General features: G+C 38.0%; 3 protein-coding genes across 3 annotated transcripts; all 3 read left to right on the plus strand.

Annotated features, from left to right (window-relative positions):
* Positions 1–4,162: 4,162 nt before the first annotated feature.
* Positions 4,163–4,594, plus strand: LOC120253126 (early nodulin-20-like). The gene has a single exon (XM_039261417.1). The coding sequence runs from the start codon at positions 4,163–4,165 to the stop codon at positions 4,592–4,594; it is 432 nt and encodes a 143-aa protein (XP_039117351.1).
* A 918-nt stretch (positions 4,595–5,512) lies between these two features.
* LOC120253229 (aspartyl protease family protein 2-like) lies at positions 5,513–7,107 on the plus strand. Its single transcript, XM_039261555.1, has one exon. The coding sequence runs from the start codon at positions 5,540–5,542 to the stop codon at positions 6,983–6,985; it is 1,446 nt and encodes a 481-aa protein (XP_039117489.1). The 5' UTR covers positions 5,513–5,539; the 3' UTR covers positions 6,986–7,107.
* A 2,147-nt stretch (positions 7,108–9,254) lies between these two features.
* On the plus strand, positions 9,255–16,641 carry LOC120253228 (CLP protease regulatory subunit CLPX1, mitochondrial-like). The gene is given in 16 exon segments (XM_039261554.1): positions 9,255–9,664; positions 9,666–9,821; positions 10,652–10,713; positions 10,866–10,966; positions 11,730–11,809; positions 12,504–12,554; positions 12,884–12,958; positions 13,050–13,127; positions 13,707–13,763; positions 14,498–14,568; positions 14,644–14,743; positions 14,854–14,958; positions 15,319–15,381; positions 15,459–15,581; positions 15,715–15,873; positions 16,378–16,641. Coding segments are annotated over 16 exon segments (1,665 nt in total). The 5' UTR covers positions 9,255–9,355; the 3' UTR covers positions 16,453–16,641.
* The last annotated feature ends 189 nt before the right edge of the window (positions 16,642–16,830 follow it).

Raw genomic sequence — 16,830 nt, forward strand, 5'->3', positions numbered from 1 at the left:
TTTGAGACGAGGGAGAACCCCAGCGGAAAGCACCAGCAGGCAACACAACGGAAGCATGAAAAAAGCGCTTTTCCCACACATCTCGTCTTCAATTAAAGCCAAAGCCACCATCTCTTCCTCCTTTTGTCAGAATTTCCCTCGCTCCTGCTGCTGCTGCCTTGGTGTAGTGCCTGCCACCTTATCGTCATTAATGAACCTCACCATCACTAACTTGTACTCTAGTCTCACGTTATCAATCCTTTTCCTCCTCCTCCTCCTTAGTTTTCATCACTACCAATCAGTCATTAGACTCTCATTACTAGGGCTGTAAACGAGCCGAGCCGAGCCGAGTATCACCAGGCTCGAGCTCGGCTCGAGTATACTATTCGAAGGCTCGAGCTCGGCTCGAGCTCGTTCGAGCTATTTTTTTTGTGCTCGAGCTCGGCTCGCTGAAAAGCTCAAGTACTCGAGCTCGAGCTTTGTTTAAAGTCTCGATTAGACTTGTATACATAAAGTATTTTTTGTAATTTTTATATAGTTTATATAATTATGTATTTTTTTGTAATTTATATATAAATAATTTAATATTTTTATATATAAAAAGCTCGTTTAGGCTCATGAGCCTCACGAGTGAAAGTATTTTTTTCGAGCTCGAGCTCGTCAACATAAAGCGAAGCTGAGCTCGGCTCACTTTCCGTGAAAAAAATCGAATCGAATTCGAGCATTGACCGAACCGATCTCGAGGAGCTCACGAGTAGCTTGGCTCATTTACACCCCTACAGTCATTACCCATTAGCCACGCTTCCGCTGGTGCTGGACCATCTTAACAAACACTTATTCCCCTCCACCTAGAGGTGTCAAACGGGCCGTCTGGGCCGGGCCAGCTGACGGCCCAGACGATTTGGGCGTGCCCGATCCGAACGCGATGCTACGATGATCGTGTCCGGGGTGAGCACGGCCCGAACCCTGGCCGGGCGAGGGCCAGGTTCCGTGGCCCGTGGTCGGCCAGCGACGCCGTCTCGGGCCGTGCCGGCCGAACGCTGGGCCGGCCCAGACGCTGACCCAGTGGTGGCAGGGTTGGGCTCGTGCCAGACGCAGCTGGGCCGACCCAGAACGATCCCACTTCTTATTTTTTTATTTTTTTATTTTTTTGTGTTAAAACTTTGATTTTTATTTTTTTCTTTTTTTCTTTGATAGAAAGACATTTTTTTACCCATCCCAACAACTATCTAACGGCTAGTTTTATGGGTATTTTAGTCTTTTGGTGTAAATGACAATTTTGCCCTTTACAACAACTATAAAGCGGCTAGTTTATGAGGGCATTTTTGGAATAAAAAAATATTAAAAAAATTATAAATACCCCTAAATTCAAACTAAAAATTTCCACACCAAACTCTCTCATCTCTCAATCTAATTCTCTCTTTGGCTTCTAAGTGCAACTTCCAAGCTTCAAGTTTGCAAATCCAAGTTTCAAGTTCATCATCAAGTATCTCAATTGCACTCAAAAGAAATCGACACCAAAAAAATCGACTTCAGTAAATTATTTGTTAAAAGCAATTGAGGGTAATCCGTTGTTCTTAATTTTTTTAATTTTTCATAATGGCCGGTTCTTCTCCCAACTTTCCCTCCGATAATTCTCCGTTTGGTTTTTTATGAAAATGCCCCGTTAAATTCTCCGGATGATGATGATGTTGTTATTGAGACCCCAAATATTGGGCCATCAAGTGACAACCCTCGAAGCTCTAGAAAAGCGAACTTCCGGGGTTTGGCAATTTTATGACATTGTTGATTTTTCCGAACAAAAGGCACTCGGGCGGTTTGTAAAAAAATGTAAAAAGATTTTTTTCTTGCCAAACTTCGGGGACGGGGCATTTAAAAAGACATGCCGATAAGCATGCCGCTGAAGCCACACGATCCCACAAAGCGCAAATTAGTTTTTACCGATTCGAGTATGGGAAATTTTATTTTTTTAATAATGAAAATGCAAGAAAAAGAAGTTGCGAAATTTATTGTTCAAAATGAGCAACCTTTTTTTATCTTGCCGAAAAATCCCGCTTTTTATAAAAATGCTTATTCGAGGTTTTAATCCAAATTTTTAAATCGGTTTCAAGAAATACTATGAGAAAATATTGTCTTATTATTTATGATGATTATAAACAAAAAAATTAATTTCGAATTATCTTCTTGTTCTTTTTAAAAATTTCTCTTACTTCGGATATTTGGTCTTCTCAATTTCAAACGAATTATCTTTTGTGTTACGGTCACTATATTGATAATAATTGGGTTTTGCAAAAGCGTATTTTTAAGTTTTTTTGAATTAGAACACAGTCATACTGCAAGTGTTATTGCAAGTTATATAACTCGGGCTATTAATGAGTATAATATTTCGAGTTCTATATTTTTCAATTAGTTTGGATAATGCTTGACAAATAACAATGCGGTCGATCTTTTAAAAAAATGAATTTAATGCCTTTATTTTTCCGGGCTTTTTCATGTGCGTTGTGCTTGTCATGTTTTTGAATTTATGTGTTAAAGATGGTTTAAAAAAATAATTGAGCCCCATATTAAAAAAAGTTCGAAATTCTATTTTTATATGTTCGAAATGGTTCAACCCGAAGACATGATTTTTCAAGCTTATTGTTCGGAAAGGGGAGAAAATGTAAAAGATATATCATTGATGTTGAGCATAGGTGGAATTCAACTTATGAAATGTTGGAGTGTGCTTATAATGATAGAGATATTATTTCTATGTTTGTTAATGAGAGATTTCCCAATGATCATGTCACTAATTATGATTGGGAAGTTTGCCATTTAATTAAGGAATTTTTTTGGAAATTTTTTTATGCTTCAACTAATATTTTTGTCCGGTGTTTATTATTCCACTTCATCTATTATTGTCAACCAAATATTTTTTTATTAGTGAGGTTTTTTTGCAAAAATATAGAGAAGACCCTAATTTTTGCTCCTATTATTGCTCCCATGGAGGAAAAAAATTTAAAAAAATATTTTTGGAAAAAAATCGAACCACTCCCTATTTTTAGCTATGTTTCTTGACCCCCGTTTTAAAATTGATGGCACTTTTTTTGCATAATTGATTCTTATGATAATAATATGGATCTTGATCATTCTCTTTTGAAAGAAAATTATCGTTCTTTATTTTTATGACATGTATAATGAATATCATAGAAAAATATGGTGATAGAAGGACTTTCAATATGCCTCAATCTAGTGAAAGTTCCTCTTCAAGCACCAAAAAAATAGATCCGCCACTTATGTTGTAAATATAATTAACAAAAAAATTTTTCCATGGGTGCTTCTTCTTCTTTTTTTCTTCTTCTAATTCTAATACTAGTACTTCTTCTACTTCTCATGAAATAAATCATTATTTAAATAATAATATTAATAATTTTTTCTTACATCGGAAGAAATGGATAAGTTTGATATTTTTGACATGGTGGAAACAACGGGAGCATAGTTATCCTGTACTTGCCGCCATGGCTCGTGATCTGTTAACTCCACCGATGTCTACGAGTAGCATCGAGTCTTGTTTTAGTGCGAGGGAAAAAAAGTCTTGGATGATAGGAGGAGCGAGAATGAATAATCAAAGCGAGTGCAAATGTGCATATGTCCGAAGGATTGGCTAGATCTTTGAAGATAGATTGCAAGGGCTAATAGAACAATTCACCCACGATGGCGCGGAGAAGGCATATATCATCGATCTCGACGTAGAAGAAATAAATTGATGAGCCTCAACTCTCAAGCTTGGAACATGCCAAGATTAATCCTTTATTCCTTTTTTTATTGTTTCAAATGTTCAGATAAGTATTTTTGAGTTTATTTCAAAAATTCAAATGATAGTATGAATCTATGATACTAATAATTAATTGTTATTTTTTTGCAATTTTTAAGATTTTTTTATTTAAATATAAAATATATATTTAAGTATTTAACTAATCTTTCATTCTTTCTTTCTATGTTTCTCATTAGGGTTAGCTCCTTAGTTGGTGACTTGGTCCTTGACTCCTTGAAGCCGTGGCCCGTAGCCGCCGATCTCTAAAACCAGCTAAGCCCTCTCCCAAACTCATCCCGATCTCCTCAACCCCAATTCCCAACCTTTTCCCACCCGACCACAATCCCATCCCCGGATCCGTTCCCCATCAAGAACCACAGAACCCACCCGATGATGGACTCCCTCAAATCCTCCTCCGCGCGTAAACTCCCCATCAAGCGTCGTCCCCCTCCTCTCTCCTCCTCCTCCCCTCCTTCCCCTTCCCCTTCCCCTGACCCTTCCTCCACTCTCCCCTACTCCGACGATGCCGCCGACGATGATCCTTCCTCCGACTCCCTCCATCCTCCTCCTTTCAAGTTCCAGCAGCATCCGGGTCCGAGTCCGATGAGATCCGCTTCCTCCAAGGCCTTCTCGGGCGCCACGCTCGATCCCATGGTCTTCCCCGCGACCTCAATCTCTTCTTTGATCGCTTCTCGAGCACATGGCTCGACCTTTCACTCGCTCTCGACTTTCCGAGAAGCTCCGACGTCTTCGCACCAAGTTCCGCATCATGTCCGGTCGTATCCACCGTGGCCAGGACCCCTCCCGTCTTGCCCCCCATGTTGAGTGATTTGAAGATAGATAGTGTATGGATTGGCTGATCTCTCCTATTTCATCTTCTTCTAAGTTTATTTCTACCTGTTATAACTTGTCTTATGGTTTACACCTTGATGTTACTGGATTTGTTCATTCAATGCTTGAGGTCCAAGATGGAAATTCAGAGGTGAAACAACACTTGGAGAGTATTCTTTTCTATTTTGTGTTCTTAAATTTGTATTAATAAATCTCATGCTCTCTTGTTTGAGTTGATTTTGTAAACTCTTCATCTTTATGAGACCAAGTAATGTGATTTTCTTCTTTTTTTAATTTTTTTTTGCTTGTATAGTTCCTCACTTCCTCTTTACTGAAATTGAGAATGGTTCTTGTTTTTTTGGGTTATTCACTTATTTGAATATTTATGTTGAATCGTTGATTGATGATTTCAAGTCATTTAACTAAGGATTTAGATTAGGAAATGGATTAAAACTCAAAAAAGCCTGAAGGATTTGATTTCAAAGATAAATAGATAATGATAAATGATAATATAGTTTTTCAATTATAGTAAAATTTAATTTATATTTATATTATTTAATTATTAGATAATGTTTCTTATATTTTAAATTTTTTTTTTAAATTTTTCTGATTTTTTTATATATTTTTATTTTTAATATTTTATATTAAAAAATATTAACGGGCCGGCACGGCACGAGCCCGGCCAAAGTGGGCCGTGTCTCGTGCTGGGCCGACCCTCCACCATTTGCGGGCCGTGCCGGCCCGGCACGACAAAGCCATGGGCCGGGCCGGCCCGGACACGCACAGTTCTCGGGCTGCCATGGGCCCGGGCCGTGCCGGGCCGTGCCGGCCCGTTTGACACCTCTACCTCCACCGCAACATTAAAAAAAAATGATTTTATATTATTATTATTATTATATATATATAGCATTACTCACCATTCACTCTAGACCCAAATCAATGAGTCTTCTCGTCTTCTTCACTGTTTTCTTTGGAGTTGTGCTTTCGCTCGTCGCCGGTTCACTGAATCGGGTCGAGTACCAAACCCTGGTCGTGACCCGACTCGAGTCACCCACTCCTCTCCGGCCCGACGACGAGTTTCTCGCATGGGTCGTAGACCCGAACACGTTATCGGATCTCGTTTCTGGATCCGAACCCGCTACCTCCTTCCACGTCGGTCTCGCCCACCGTGACGCGCTTCACGCTGGGAACTCCTCTGGCGAGGAGCTCTTCAAACTCCGTCTCGACCGCGACGCCGCGCGCGTCGCGACCCTCGCCGCAAACAGGACGCGGCCGAAGGATTTCAGTAGCTCGGTAGTGTCCGGGCTTGCTCAGGGGAGCGGTGAGTACTTCACCCGGCTGGGAATCGGCACACCGCCGAGCTACGCCTTCATGGTTTTGGACACCGGCAGCGACGTGGCGTGGCTGCAGTGCGCTCCCTGCCGCCGGTGCTACTCCCAGACTGAGCCCATCTTCGACCCTCGCCGCTCTCGAACCTACGCCGCTGTCCCTTGTGCTGCCTCCCTTTGCCGCCGGCTCGACACCTCCGGCTGCGACACCCGCCGCGGCGCCTGCCTTTACGAGGTCTCCTACGGCGATGGGTCCGCCACCATGGGGGACTTCTCCATTGAGACTCTCACATTCCGCAGCGGTGCTCGCTTACCTCGTGTCGCTCTTGGCTGTGGTCACGACAACCAGGGCCTCTTCGTCGCCGCCTCCGGCCTTCTCGGTCTCGGTCGTGGTCCTCTCTCCCTCCCCTCTCAAGCTGCCTCCCGCCTCTCACGCCGCTTCTCCTACTGCCTCATAGATCGCACTTCCCCATCCTCCAAACCCCCATCCCGCTCCTCCTCCCTCATCTTCGGCGCCTCCGCCGTTCCCCGAGCATCCACAGGGGTGGCCTACACTCCGATGATCCGAAACGCTAAGATGGACACCTTCTACTACGTGGATCTCATCGGGATCAGCGTCGGCGGGGCTAGGGTTCCGGGGGTGGAGCTAAAGCTAGATCGAACATCAGGGAGGGGAGGAGTCATCGTGGATTCGGGGACGTCAGTGACGCGGCTGGCGAGGCCGGCGTACGAGGCCGTCCGTGACTCGTTCAGGGCGGGGGCATCAGAGCTGAAGGCAGCGCCAGGAGGGTTCTCACTGTTCGACACGTGCTACGATCTCACAGGGAAGTCGGTGGTGAAGGTTCCCACGGTGACGCTGCACCTAGCCGGCGGCGCATCCGTGGCGCTGCCGGCGGAGAACTACTTGATCCCCGTGGACACGAAGGGGACCTTTTGCTTCGCCTTCGCTGGGACGGAGAGCGGCGTCTCCATCATCGGAAACATTCAACAGCAAGGATTCCGGGTTGTCTTCGACGCCGCGAGGTCGCGGATCGGGTTCTCTCCTCGCGGGTGCTGAAAACGGATCTTGATCCGGATCCGTTTTCATTTTTCGAATTTTCTTTTTAACGGGAGGGAAAAAAAAATATTCCGGAGAATGCGATGTTTCTTAAATTTTCTGATAATATGCGTTTTAATTAATTAATTCCAGAAAGTCTCGTTAATTGCGGCAATAAATATTAAATAGTAAAAAATAAAAAATAAAGAGAGTGGGGCCCGTGCACGTGGGCGGTGAACGGAAGAGCACTCCATCGGGGCGTCTTTTCCCGCGCGGGCTCGGTTTCCGAGACATGCGGGACGATATCGTCACGTGGCGGTGAGAGTATGAGCGGTTCGGTGAGGTTGCCAGCTGTCTCTTCCGAATAGTAACCGCCTGCCCCTAGGCAGCGGTGGTGACGGTAGTGGTTCAAGCACGTTGGATATTTTTTTTTATGAAAAAATTTATATATATATATATATAATTTTTTTACACTAAAAATTGAATATTTTATAAAAGAAAACGTTTAGAATCTTTGATACATAAAATCTATGTTTGGTACGTAAAATCCACGTAAAATCACGTTACAGTGTTTAGTAGGTTGGCATTTTTTTTAATGTGTTATTAATTTTTTTTAATTTGTTTTCTAACTAGTTAATTAATTACTTTTTTGTTTTCCTTGTCTATTATAGAGGATTTTATTTATTTATTTAAGAAATTCGTGAAACATGTTTTTTAAAATTTATCTTTATATTTAATGTATTTTTATAACTTTTTGATAAATCATATTTTAAATAAAAATGATTAATATATATTTTAAAATTTTAAATTACTAATTAACTTTAATTATTTTTAAATTTATGCTAAAATTGATAAGTAAAAGAATTAATTGGAATAATTTATAAAAATTTTAAATTTAACTAAATCCCAAATTATGGATCATCTATCTAATCATGTTTTTATTTTTTTATTAATATTTAATTATATTTTAGTATTTTTATTTTGAAAGGGCGATATTGTTGTTCACTAATTTAGGGAAAACCATGAAAAATAACTCAAGTTCATGATTGAACCAAACATGATTTAATAGATGGACAAAAAGAAGGCAGACAAAGATAAAAATAAAGCAATAAAGTAGAAAAGAAAACAAAAAAATAGAAGAGAAGATTTTTGTATTTTTATCTTTCTTTTTGGGAAGTAAATCCCACGTTAACTCAATTGAAAATAATTTTTACTAGACAAAAAAACACCAGATTTTGAAGTTTTTTATAATTACAATTACATGTAGTTTTATATCCGGCCAAACAAACACACCCTAATTTTTTTTTCATAAACCAAACTAAACTGTAAAAAATGACTCCCACTAATTAAATTCCTTCTCACTCACTCTCCATTGTATCAAACAGACACTAAGGTTATTTTTGCAATTTTTATTTTTAAATTAAATGATTAATTCTATCATTTAACTTGTCGCCTCACTGTTTTCCAAAATGAATAATATACTATTAAAATCAAAAGATACTATTATGTTTAATTTTGATCAATAAAAAGGTTATAAAATTAATGAGAATAACTTGCTCATGCCAAGTACTACCACATCTTTTTAAAAAATTTAGCTACTGATGATTAATCGTATATAATCAAATATATTCAATTGAACCACCGTATCACTTTATTTTTATTCATATTCTACAATTAACTGATGGGTCAAAAGTAAAAAAAAAAACTTGGTTAGCTCTGTTAATCAAACTCAATTAATTGTTAATGAGTTTGCTCTAATAATGATATTTACGATGAGTTCATTGTGAAAGAAATGAACAAAAACAAAAAGTAGTCCTTTTTTTTATTTAAAAAAATTTAAAATAATAATATTTTTTTAACTGTAGTGGATTTTAAATTAAATCATTTATATTATTTTTTTATTGAAATAACAAAATAAACCATACTTTAAAAACCCACTTCTGCTTATTTATTTTCAATTTTTTTAATTTATAAAATTTTATTTGATGCATTAACTCTTCCGTTGTATTCTAATTTTCTAACAAATGAACATTATAATCACTGATATGAGTTAGCTCCCGTTTCACAAAATAACACTTCCCAACTTCAGTTCACTTGCTCTAGAATAAAGGCCCCTAGTTTGGCTTGTGTATATTATATTAATATATAAGTTTGGGCATCATGACTCGCATGGAATCTTATGACGTGTTCACAATCTCTACCGTTCGATCAGGGTTGCATTGTCACAGCCGTTCGTTCGAGCGACTCTTATGTCTATCCATAACCAGAGAGCCCGAGATTGTAAGTAATAAAAAAGCCCCGATTTTTCTCGACGGCAATCCCTTCTCTCTCTCTCTCTCTCTCTCTCTCTCTCTCTCGCTCGCTCGCTCGCTCGCTCGCGCTCTCAGAGCCATGGCGGCAGCCGTACGGACCCGTTCTTTTCGTGCTGCGACTGCCGCCTTTGCTGGCCGATCGCCTTCCCTGGCATCGCACCGCAGGCGGTGGTATGAGCTCTGGTCCCTGGCACGAGCTCACGGGGTTGGTTCGCTGCAAGGTGATCTGGTTGACCGGGCGTCGATCGTGGCTCAGGATGTGGCTGGAGCGGTGAGGTTGTCATCTGGTGAGCCGCCGGAGATCTGGCAGCAGCCTTCGGATGCCGGGGCGACCTTCCATTCGGCTAGCTTGCCTGGGAGGATCAACGTGATTAGGGTCGGAGGGGGTGGGGGGCGGTGGTGGCGGTGGCGGCTCGGGGAATTCTGGTGGCGGCGGGAAAGAGGGCTGCTGGGGTGGGGCTAGTCTCGGGAACCAGCTCCCCACGCCCAAGGAGATATGTAGAGGTTTGGATAAGTTTGTGATCGGCCAGGAGCGGGCAAAGAAGGTAAACCTTTAGTTTCGTCACTGTTTGATGATTTTCTCTTTGGATTATTGTTTTAATTGGTGGAATTATCCATTGTTATTTCCACCTGCTTGGTGATCGTGTGAATTGATGCAGCATAACTCGCTGTAGATTTACTTTTGTTATATGGGAGTTTGCATTGGAGTTTTGCGAATAGTGTTATACAAGCTGCAAAATTGTACCTTTTGTCTTTTTTCCTTCGTGTTTTTTTTTTGGCTGTGTTTATTAATTTTGGGTGAGTTATCAGTTAATATAATCTGGAAGGTTGATAACTAACCAAAAGAAATTGTTCTTTAGTTTATTATCATCTGCCTTTCCTAAGGGTCTAGAGGTGTGTGCTATTCTTGGGAGTGTTCTGAGTTCTGTTTTATTACTAGTCATTTTTATAATAGTCCTCTTTAGGAAATAACTGGGCTTTTCTCATCTTAAAAATGCCTAATTCTGTAGTTCAGATGAGAAATCTTAGATTTTGAAACCAAGATTTATTTTATGAAATCATTGTTAGTTTTTTTTAATCATTTTGTTCTCATCAAATTTACTTCAACTATTATTTCGGTAGTTTTGATTCTATCTTCCCCTAGTATATTAGTTTCAGATGGCCAATTAAACGTAAGAAGCATTTTAGGACTGATTGAAATCAGTTGGTCAATGGTTTTAGCGAATGGAAAGGGGAATGACAGTATAAAAATAGCATAAAGATGTTGTGGTTCTTCTTTTAGTTCAGTTGCCCTCCTTAGATATATGCTTCGTCTGATGAATCTTCTTGGTGTTTAGAATTTTGTGAAGCAATTGACCTGATTTACTGCTAGCAGGTACTCTCTGTGGCAGTCTACAATCATTATAAGAGGATCTATTATGAGTCTCTGGCAAAGTGGTTAGATACTCATCACATGCTCTCATATGCGTTTATAGTCATTTCCCTTTTTCACTTCATTATTAATTGTAAAGATCCTGAATTGTATTGTGTACTAGAACTAACAAGTGCTGGTAAATTATGTCTTTCTAACATAAATTTTTATGGTCTAGGCCTGCAGGAGATTCAAATAATGGTGAAGCTAATGCAAGTGACGGTGAGACTGTGGAGCTTGAGAAAAGCAACATTCTTGTAATAGGCCCAACCGGATCAGGTATCTATGGTTTGCTTTACGAAACGTTCAATGATGCTGCTGGTGATGTGATATACGATTATGCTGTTATTCTTTTGGCTAGCCTGTGTGTTTCACATTCATCACAGTCCTAAAACATCCAATGATGATTAAATTTTGCTAAGAACTGTGATATATTGCAACTTGTGTCCATTATTCAAAATGCTCTGAATGCATGTTAAAATTGGAATGCATATTAGAATCCCACTTTCAGGCTATATGATGAAAACTTTGCATATCAGCACCCAACAAATATGGATTTTTTATTATCCATTCTTAATTATTTTAATTAAAATATGAGTGCCTCATGTTCTGCAGAATTTAATTCTTTATCACACCATAACTGTATGATTACTTTTCTTTTGGCCAGATTTTGAGAAATAAGATGATCCAATGCATTGTTGTCAACTTATTAATTATCATGATTCATGTACATCATCTCTTGACATATAAGTCTAGATCTGTCCTTTTAAATAAGCTCTGTTGTGTCTTCGAATGAAACTGACTCTTTTGATTGCCATAAAGATATTATTAACTGACTATTCAAACTCCTTGCTTGTCAATCTGCTAAAATGATTAAGGATTGTTTCTTCCATCTGTTTTGTCTCATTTCTAGCATAAACTAATTAATATTCTGGCATTTGAAGTCATTCTTGATGCATGCAAAAGGCTGCCAAATGGATATTTTTTAAGTAAAGTGCTTAGAATGTGTACTTATACACTTATAACATTTCTTCAAGGACAGGGAAAACATTACTAGCAAAAACTTTGGCACGTTTTGTGAATGTTCCATTTGTCATTGCTGACGCAACCACACTCACCCAGGTGTGTTCAATCATTTCTGTGATTATTCCAGATCTTTATACTATATCAAAATAGCTCTGAATTTTAGTGATGCTACATAGTTTGATGTTGTGGTCGGTTATGTCTCACAATTGCACACCATTATTCAGATCTATGTAGGTTTGGTATAATTGAATTATACCATCATTCCAGTATTGATTTATAGCTTTGGTATAATTGAACATGATTTATTCTTAATAATGCCATCTCTTATTATCTGTTACTTATTAATGTAAGATTAAATTCATGATCTTGTGTTCAAATGCAGTGATTTGAATTTTGCTTATCATCCCAGTTTCCAATTGCATGAGGCCTTTTTATACTGTTCTTTTACTTGCTTATGTTAATTTCATTCATGCATTATTTATGTTAGAATGGTTCTATTCAATCAGAAAAATGAGCATGGGCAGATTCTGTTATCAGCTCTGTTCTTTGCATGAGATATACAGAGTGCCACTTTGCAGCCACTAGTTTGGAGGCATGTAAACATCAACCTTGTCATCTATGAAATCTAACAATTAAAAGATTTGTGGCATCTGAGTATATTGTTTATATTGTTAGTGTAGCTATCAATCTAGGGTAATTGGTATACAGTAGAAAAGAAAATTCATATATTTATTAGAAATGATTTTCCTTTGTGTATTCTTGATTGTGAGTATGCTTTACTACTTTACAGGCGGGCTATGTTGGCGAGGATGTGGAGTCGATATTGTACAAGCTTCTAATGGTGCCTTTTTTTTGTGGCCTCCTCCTGTACCTTAATCAATTTTTCTGATATTTTGTCTATTGTGGTGGTTCATACGCTGTTGGCTTTAGGTTTTTCATAACATGATACTACATCTCATGCCATTTATTAACGATCATTTTGCATCCTATTTTCATTTGGGAAAACATGATATTAAAGAAATAACAATTAGGTTTTAGTCGTCTTATTATGGAAAAATTGATGGGCATTTTCGTGGTCCTTACCTAGGGCCTGTGGCTCATTTTTATGGTTAAAATTGATTCATTCTCTTTCAATTATTTTTTAAGGAACATTTTTATTTTGCTTCTCAGGCTGCTGACTTCAATGTGGCAGCGGCGCAACAGGGCATTGTGTACATAGATGAAGTTGATAAAATCACCAAGAAGGTCCATTGAAGCAATTTATAGCTAAAATGTGATAATTCCTTAATTTATCTTGTCTTCATCATATAACTTTCTTTTTTTTAATTATTAACAGGCAGAGAGCCTCAACATCAGCAGAGATGTATCTGGCGAGGGTGTTCAACAAGCACTGTTGAAAATGCTTGAAGGAACTGTGAGCACTTGCGTCCCTTCATTATGCACCATAAGTTCAATACATTTTATTGGCAGTCTAATTTTTTTACCACAATATGATTAGTATGGTATTTGTTTATGCATCATATATCTATAACTTGGGACTTTGGAAGTGTGCTGTGAAACTATTCTAGATGCATGCCAAATACTCAATTCAGTGGCACTCTCAACTCAATTTTCAAGCTTAAGTCATATTCAGGCATGTCTCGAGGGTTTTCATGAGAAAGCTTCTTTGGAAGAAATAATAGTTGAAGAGGGTTTCATGTCTCAATCTGTGTAATCATAGTAATGATTTTCTTACTTTGTCAAACTTTGATAACTAACAATGAGTAGGACTCAAAAAAAAAACAAATGGTCAATTGCAATTTCTTTGAACTTCCAATCCCTCCTTATTTAACCATGACTACTCTTGTTCAATTGTGTGCTATTCCCTGTTGGAGAACTTGCTTTTCTTCCATTTTTTTTTTCTATATTGTATTGCTCTCATCCCTGCTGGTTAATGTCAGGGAAAATCAATGGATTTATTTTTTTCTCTAATAGCTGATTTTTTGTTTCACAGGTTGTCAATGTGCCCGAGAAAGGAGCTCGAAAGCATCCACGAGGTGACAATATTCAGGTACTTGAACCTTTCTTATTGATCAATTGTATGCTTGTGTTCTAATGGAAAGACGACATGCAGTTTTCTACAGAATCTAAGATTGATTTATCATTACTAAAGTAATATTTTAACCAAATCTTAGAAGCTGTTAAAGAGCATTTTGAATTGGTATTGACGCTGCAATTATTATCTTAAATAAAATGTTGCTATCGAATTATCTGTAAAGCATGCTATCATGTGTATGGAGCAAAGAAACTTACTTTGGAATCAGCCAAAATGATTGATACTTGTTTAGAATTTTCTGAAAGATATGATGATGAGAACAATTTAAGTGTCTAGTCTTATGTAAAATACGCCTGATGCGGGATGCTAGTAAAGACAGAGAAAGAAATGCCCTTGTATTAAATGAAAAGAAATTGAGACATGGCTGGGATGCTTCTTTAAAATGATTGGAGTTTTCTGAGTTGGATTTCGATTTTATCAAGCAGTGTGGCTGAGGTGTTGTTCAGATAAGGGACAAAATTCAGATGAGAGGATGGAGAAGAGAATTTTGATTAGATTTTTCTTGTCATTTATTGATACTTCTTTGCTTATTTAAACACAAATCATCCCACGTTGGAGCCTGATTCCGTCATTTATTAATTAAAGTGGGAAGATTCTTTCTCTTCCTTTGTTTCTTTCTCTGTTGTCATTTATTGGTGAGAACATTCAGTGATAATAATAATAACTAAACATATCTGTGTCTTTTGCAGATCGATACAAAAGACATTCTTTTCATCTGTGGTGGTGCCTTTATTGACTTGGAAAAAACAATTTCAGAAAGGTAAGAGAGAATATCGGGAATGTTTTACTTCATTTGGCTATTCATAGAGAATTTATAAGTTATTTTCCACGGCAGGCGGCAAGATTCTTCCATTGGATTCGGGGCACCTGTACGTTCAAACATGAGGACAGGTGGTCTGACAAATGCTTTTGTGACATCATCATTATTGGAAACTGTAAGTGTCATGTTGTGTTATATTTTCATGTTTCTTCTTGATGAGTCTGTGTTCTCGAAATTGATCTGAGCTTTATCTGAGATGTTACAAAATTCTGCTACTTTATTCAGGTTGAGAGTGGTGATCTTATAGCATATGGCCTAATACCTGAATTTATTGGGAGGTTCCCAATCCTAGTTAGCTTATCTGCACTCAATGAGGATCAACTTGTTCAGGTAGCTGTCTTTTTCCCAATGCTATTGTCCATAGAATCATCCCTTGGCATTTTCTTTCACAACTTGATTTGCCTCTAAATCAACTTTGACCTGGTGAATAAAGTCAATAAAAAATCTGTCATTCAATGTGTATTTGTATCCTTTGTACTTAATTTAGTCCTTGCATATGTGCCTGCTTCAGGCATTATGGCCATGCTTAAATTATTATGCTGTATGATTATGATGCATTTGAGTGCTCATACTGTATGATGATGATGCATTTGAGTGTTCATACTGTATGATGATGATGCATTTGAGTGCTCTAAAAGTTTTTTCAGAGCTTCTGATGAACTAAATGGTGTTCCTTGTGATTCCATTCAGGTTCTTACAGAACCCAAAAATGCTCTGGGAAGACAGTACAAGAAATTGTTTCAAATGAATGATGTGAGTTCTGGTTTCTTTTATTTTCTTTTAATCTTTTATGCAAATTACTTTTTCATTAAATATTTTCAATATGTCAGGTCAAACTTCATTTTACCAATAATGCTTTGCGGTTAATTGCAAAGAAAGCAATGGCTAAAAATACCGGAGCTAGAGGGTTGAGATCAATATTAGAGAGTGTTTTGATGGAAGCAATGTATGAGGTTTGTACTTTGTGGTATCTTCCTGTTTTTTGTTATTATGATCTAGTTCCTGTTCTTCAGTTTTATTTGTCTTTTTGTTTATTTATGGTCGAGTATCATTTTTTTTTAAAAAAATATATACTCTTTCTTGTAGATTCCTGACATAAAAACAGGTAAAGATAAAATAGATGCTGTGGTGGTTGATGAGGAGTCTATTGGTTCTTCGGATTCTCGTGGTTGTGGAGCCAAAATCCTTTCTGGTGAGGGGGCATTAGAACAGTACCTTTCTCGACAAGATGGAAAACAACCAGGGGTATGTGTTGAAATTTGTCATAGTACATGCATTTCTGACATTTGCATCTACCATATATTTTCTGTCTCTTTCCCTTAATATAATTGCGGGCCTTCCGCATTAATATACAAGTCAATATTTATCATGACAGGAAGTTACAAACATTGGTCGAGGTTTTTTGATTGTAGTGCAATTTGGACTTACACACCATGATTCTTCTACATGTTATTACAGTTGTAACTGTCATATGCCTAGCAGAATGAATTAATGAAATGCCTACTTTACCTAAGTTATATGATTACAACTTCATATTCTAGTTCTAAATTGATTGTATTATTAGATCTGAGCTTCATATTTGCACTAATGTTCCTCATCCAAGAAAAATGGTTGGGAAGCTTAATTTTCCATCTTTTTGTTGTCTTTTCCTCAGTTCGACTGCAATCCTAACATCAATATAACATATTAATCATTCATAATGTTAGTCATTACTTAAAAGTATTGAGTTGGCATGTTATTGTGTTACAGATAACTCTTGAAAAGCCGGAGGGCGAAGCTGAAGTGGAACCAGAGCTTCTTGCCTCTGGAGCTGCTAACATGTGAAATTTGGTAACTATTTGTTCTGTACATGAGTTGTGGTCTACTGCCTTTCTAGTTTGGCAGGCATTCTAACATTTGTTCCCATGATTACATAAGAAAATAGAATAATATTTAAGTAGTTTACCAGGATTTATAACGAATCAGTTATTGATTAATCAATCATGTGCGGGCAGCTTTTGGTTTTCATTTTAATCACCAATGATATAAATTACAACAGAACAATTTGTGTGATTATGTAATAAATTGTTAGATGTGATTTAGAGGATGGTAAATTGGTCATGGTGTTTTATATTTAATCTTCTGTTTCGTCTGGCCGCGCATTAATTTGCCAAATGGCCAGATGAATTATTTTGGGATGCTGGCTATTTCGTCTTGCTGGGA

This window comes from Dioscorea cayenensis, chromosome 26, assembly GCF_009730915.1.
Source record: "Dioscorea cayenensis subsp. rotundata cultivar TDr96_F1 chromosome 26, TDr96_F1_v2_PseudoChromosome.rev07_lg8_w22 25.fasta, whole genome shotgun sequence".
NCBI lineage: Eukaryota > Viridiplantae > Streptophyta > Magnoliopsida > Dioscoreales > Dioscoreaceae > Dioscorea > Dioscorea cayenensis.